This window comes from Orycteropus afer, unplaced genomic scaffold (genome assembly GCF_000298275.1).
Source record: "Orycteropus afer afer isolate SDZICR_OR568_19922 unplaced genomic scaffold, OryAfe1.0 scaffold00713, whole genome shotgun sequence".
Taxonomy (NCBI): domain Eukaryota; kingdom Metazoa; phylum Chordata; class Mammalia; order Tubulidentata; family Orycteropodidae; genus Orycteropus; species Orycteropus afer.
Genome location: NW_006922300.1, coordinates 226999 through 232268, shown reverse-complemented (window position 1 = coordinate 232268; position 5270 = coordinate 226999). Strand labels below are relative to the sequence as shown.

Sequence of the window (5270 nt, the reverse complement as noted above, 5' to 3'; positions counted from 1 at the left end):
CCGTTACAGAAGGGTGAGGGGTGAAATGCACCCCCAAACACCAACATACCCTGGGGCAGCATTCAAGCCCCGACCCCAAGACCAAGCTGGAGGCCAACACCAGACCGGGTCCTTCACGCCGAGGGCTGGACGTTGTGCCAGCCCTTTCCCCAAGAAAGGCCGAGCCACCGTGTTAAAAATAAATGGTCTATTTATTGTGTGTCCGTGAAAACCAATCAGGGTGTCTCTGGCCGATCCCCCACCACAAAGGTGACACTAAACAAAAGGCATGCATGGTGACCACAACAGTATTCTCCTCCAGGGGGAGGGCTTGTGCCTGCCCAGGGCAAGCAGGGCGGCTCTGGGCAAGGCAGCTGCCTCCCCGCTGGGGCAAGGCAGAGATCAAAGCACTGAGCTGGGGCGCCCCGGCCCCGCGAGAACACACAGAAAAGCCCCCCCCTCCCCAACAAAACACTAAGGCAGCCGAGCCAGGACTTCAGAGAATGGCAGGCTCAGGCCAGCGCCTTAGGTTTCCGCCTAGAAAGGGTTGCCCTCCTCCGCCTGCATCGAGTAGTAAACGAAGACCAGGAAGGCGGCAAAGACCAGAAACAGGAGCAGCTGGCCCCAGAGCGGGACCTGGCGGTGGTCCCCCACGCCTGCCCCCGGGGCCGGCTTTTCTGGCCGAATGGCCCGGCGGGCGAGCCAAGAGGGCCGGGAGTACGGGGCCGAGGAGTCGGAGGAGGTAGACGAGGTGCTGGGGTAACAGGGCAGGCCCAGGGTGTCCCTGGAGAGCGGCCGGTAGTGCGCGATGCTCTGGTAGGTGCTGTCGCGGCCATACAGGGGGCGTTCCCTGCGAGAGGGATGGAGCACGTAGGTAGGCCCGGGAGCAGCCCCGTGGCCGCCCTCCCGCAGGCACTCCCGCCGCCTTACCGAGCCTTGCCCTCCTCGGAGGAGGAAGTGAAGAGATGGTCTTCGGGCACCTAAACGCGGCCACGGGGAGGAGACTGGCAGGCAAGGCTGGCAGGACGCTGTCATCCCGCGTGCACGCTTCCCCGAAGGCCCCTGCCACCTGCTCAGTGACTGTCCTGGCTGTGGGAGCCCCGCACCTTCCTTCCCGCCCCAGCGTGGATCCCGGGGCCCGCCGAGCAGCAGCAGGAGCCTCCATGCGCGCTCCGGGCTCTCCGCCCCAAAGGCCGAGCTCCCTCCCTCAGCCCCACTCTCGCCGGAGGCAGGCCCGAGGGCCGGCGAGGAGCCACCACGGCCACCCAACAGCCCGAAGCCAGCCTGCCGGTCAGCTCACCTGCCGGTGGAAGGTGTCGGTGTCCGAGGACGAAGCCACGGGCTCCCCGTAGGTCCTGGTGCTCAGGTAGCTCTCCTCGTAGTAATCGTCATTGTAGCCTTGGGGAGAGGCGGGCAGCGCTGGCAGAGCGGGCAACAGCCTCCCCTACCCTGAGTCCCGGCCGGCGCCTAGGACAGCCGCTGCCCCGCGCCCGGGCTGCCGCGCGCGCCCTCGCGCCCTCCCGGGGCCCAGGCTCCACCGACGGAGGCGCTGGGCGGCGCCCGCCCTCCTTCCCCCTCACCCCTGCTCTGGTATAGCAAGGCGTCCTCTTTCTTGGGCAGATCGTACTTATCCGACTCCGCAGACGTTGAATCCAAATCTGCGTTCGAGACAAGAGGGGGCAAGGGACCATTTGCCCTCCGGCCTCCCCGTCGGCGCCCCTGCCACACCCTCGCGAGCCCGTCCGCCCCGGGCCCCAGTGGGGAGCCGGCGGGGCCTCACCGGAGAACCGATAGAACGAACTCGGGGGTGACAGTCTCCGTCTCTGGGTCTCGTATTCGTAGATCTTCTTCTCGTAGAGCTTGCGAGTGGAGCCTGCCAGACACAGGGCGCGGGGTGGATCAGGGCCGCAGGTCGGGGCTCGCGGGGCTGGGAAAAGGAGCCAGGCCGGCCACCCGCCCGCCCGCCAGCCCGCATACCCACGACGGGTCCGTGTGGAATGTTGTACTGGCGCAGCACGGCGACCAGCTCCGAGTCCGACAGACCGGCGTAGTCGTCCATGGCGCCGACGGCACGGGGCCCGCGCGGCGGCGGCCTGGGAGGAGGCCGGCCGGGCAAAGCCGAGCAACAGCTGCCTTGGAGCGCCGCGGGGGAAGGGGCAGCAAGAACGCCTCAGCAGCGACTGCGCGACCACGATACGGCACGGGTACAGCGGCCGCCGGGGCTGCCCGCTCGCGCGTGGCGGGGAGACAAGGCCGCCGGTAGCGCAGCCGGCGCAGACCGGTCTGGACGTGGGAGTGGGGCGGCGTGGGGCGGGGCTGATGAGCCAAGACATCAGAAACGGGCGCGATTGGGCCAGAGACAAGAGAGGGGCGGGTCCGCACGCCAGTCAAAAGGCAGAACCGGGCGGGACTTGGGGGCGGGGCGGGGCTGCGTAGTAGTGACGCCACAAAGGAGCGGGCTAGGGCTGGAAGCCAGAGAGGGGCGGGCCTACGCGCCTGCGCAGATCTGTGTGCGAGTAGAAGCGGAGAGGGGCTGCGGGCCCGAGAAAGGGGAGGGGCTGGTGAGCGAAGACGTCATACGCCGTCGTAGGCGTGTTCGGTCGGGACTTGGGACGGGGGCGGAGCCTTGAACCAGCCCAGCCGTAGGGAACAGGCCAGGGCTTGGGAGAGGGGCTGCCCGGCAAGCGCGGCCTGTGCTGGCATGTTCTGACTACACGTAAAGGGGTGGGCCCTGCGCGCGAGCCGAACAGGCGAGGAGATGGGAGTGGGTTCAGAGCAGGCGCGCCCGGGAAGAGGCGCGCGCTCCCGCAGTCACGTGGGGCCGAGGCGCCTGAGGCCCCCTCCCTGGTCCCTGCACCTCTTCTCGGCTTCTGGGCCTGGGTGTCCAGTAAGGGCCCGAGTGCTCCGAGCGGACACTTGGGCAGCGCCTGCCCGGGGCCAGGCTCGCTTCCAAGCCCTCTGCGTGGAGGCTCAGCCCACAAGCCTCCCAGGCCCCTGTCCTCGCAGGCCTGGAGGGTCTGCAGGCCCTCCGCCTTCGCACCTGTGCCGCCCGCTGCTCAGCGCCCCCTCCCTGCCTCCCTGCCGGCCTCGGGAGGAAATGGGGCACTGGGCTAGGAGGCCGCCGGCAAGCGCTCCAGGAGCTCTCAGCTAGCCCTCGAAGGGGCCAGGCGTGCCAGTGGGCACTGGCTAGGGACAAGGCCTGATACCAGCGGGGCCAGAGAGAGCCCGCGCGCCACACCGCACAGCATCAAACACCTGGGGGCCAGGCGGGGCGGGGGGGGGGGGGGGGGCTTGCTCTCGCGTTGGAATAGCCCTGAGCGAGCGCAGTGCCACCTGGGAGGGGTGGGGGTGGCCTTTCTGAGCCAGAGGGGCCTGCTGGGGAGGGGGCGCCCAAAGAAGGCTTGGCAGGCTGAGTAGCTTCGGGCACAGTGTCACTGCAGTGCTGGCCACAGGAGAGGGAGGCTGGGGGGGAAACAGGGACCAGTGAAGCCCACGGCCAGGGGCCTGCTAGCTGCACACTGCTCCTTCCCAGGACCGGTCCCTTCCTCTCCAGAGCCTCCCCTTCTCTAGGTCTTTTTTCCGGAAAGGCATGTGTGATTCTGCGGCCTGATTGTGCGGTGAAGGTTGACTCTTGCTTGGCCCTGGGTTGTCTGTGTCACCCGTAGTGAGGCTGGGACCTTCGGCCAGCATCTCTCCAGCTTCCCTGCACATCTCTTTGTGGTTCTCTGTCACCCCACTGGGTTTTTCCCATCAATGGTAGTGGCAAGATGGCCAAATGGCATTTCCAGTGCTGTGGCCCACCCTGCAACACTCCTGTCTCCTCACTATTCTCAGACAACTGCAGAAGATGTCCCAGCCAGCATGTCTGTGAGCTGAGGTGGAGGAGGGAGGGAAAGCTGTGAAGGGGGCACCCCTGTGAACCACTCCCAGCCAGACCGCCTTCAGGGCAGGTGTAGAGTTATTCTTATGGTCACCCTGCCCCTCTCCTGTCCCCAACTGGAAAACAAGTTCACAGGGACAGCATTCAATAAAGAAATGATTCTCTTTCTACTGGGTGCCACCCAGCGGGCCCTCTGTGTTCGCCCTTCATCTGCAGAGGGTGGGCAGAGAAACTGAGCCTGAGCGGCTAGCAGTGGCCAACTCCACCAGAAAAGGGCCTGAAGTGAGGGGTCCCGGCTGCCAGCCTAAGCCTTCTCAACAGGCAGAGGGAGGAGCGGAAGTGTTGAGGGTCCTTGCGGCGAGAGGACAGAGTGTAGCCACCAGATGGCGCCCCGTCCCAAAGCCCCCAGATCGGGCAGTCTGGGGAAGCCACAATCCAGCTCTTTCATATTTTCCCTTATTTGGAGTCGATTCTGGGATGTGGGATGCACCCCGCCCCCGCCCCAATCCCGGCCCTCAGACCCCAGGCCTGGCTCTCCAGCTGTAGCCCCAAAGCACAGGGGCTGTTCTGGTGGGACCTCTAGGGGAGCCAGCTGGTTCTGAGGCCTTCATAGCCAGGGAGCTTCAGGGGGCACGGAGGCAGCCAATGGTGCAGCGGGAAGAGGCCCGGGCTGGCACGGGGAGTCTAGGCGAGGCAGGGAGCGTGCCCCTTTCCTGAGTGCCTTCTCTGTGCCCACCTTGGTCATGCGATCTGGAGCACCACGTACAACCTGGATAAGCAGTTGATTTCACCCACTCTTCCTGGCCCTAGTGGCATGGGAATCTGGGGCCGGCGCTGCTCACATCCTGGCTGGCGTGGAACAGCCAGCTCAGAGCCAACCTGGGACTGGCCCAGCCCTGGAATCTGGCCTGGTGGTGACTGGCCACACCTCCACCGCAGCCCCACTGATGGGAGCAGCCCAGGAAACAGCTTCCCGTGCCCTGACAGCGGGGGCCCTGTGGATTCCTACCAGTGAGGGGCTCCTGTCGCCCTCTCAAAGGGCACAGTCCTGCCAGGTGGCCACGCACCCTCAGTCCTGCCCTCAGGCCCTTCCTTTTCAGACAGGCTTCCTTGAAGCCACAGACTCATGGACAGGCATGCGCGCGCCCATCTCCTGCCAAACGCTGGGGCACTCCCGTGGCTGTGGGCTCCCAGACTCCTGGCACAGACTCGGGCTGGTGGGTAAGCTGGGGAAAGCTGCTGCGAGGCCCCACTCCTGTCCTGCTTACGCACCCCAGCTCCAGCTGGCCTGGGCCTGGGCGCCAGCGTTCTCTAGGCTTTTTCTTCCCGCCTTGGCCACCCGCGCCCTGGCGGCGCAGCGCGGCGCCTGCCCCGCGCGGAGCCCGGCCTCCGAGACCTCACCTGCTGTCCC

At 66.4% G+C, this 5270-nt stretch overlaps 1 protein-coding gene across 1 annotated transcript; it reads right to left on the bottom strand.

Annotated features, from left to right (window-relative positions):
* Nucleotides 1-516: 516 nt before the first annotated feature.
* Nucleotides 517-2038, bottom strand: EMD (emerin). The gene is made up of 6 exons (XM_007957151.1): nt 1957-2038; nt 1760-1852; nt 1560-1637; nt 1280-1377; nt 910-959; nt 517-829 (listed from the first exon to the last, which is right to left on the bottom strand). The coding sequence occupies exons 1-6, from the start codon at nt 2036-2038 to the stop codon at nt 517-519; spliced, it is 714 nt and encodes a 237-aa protein (XP_007955342.1).
* Nucleotides 2039-5270: the final 3232 nt, after the last annotated feature.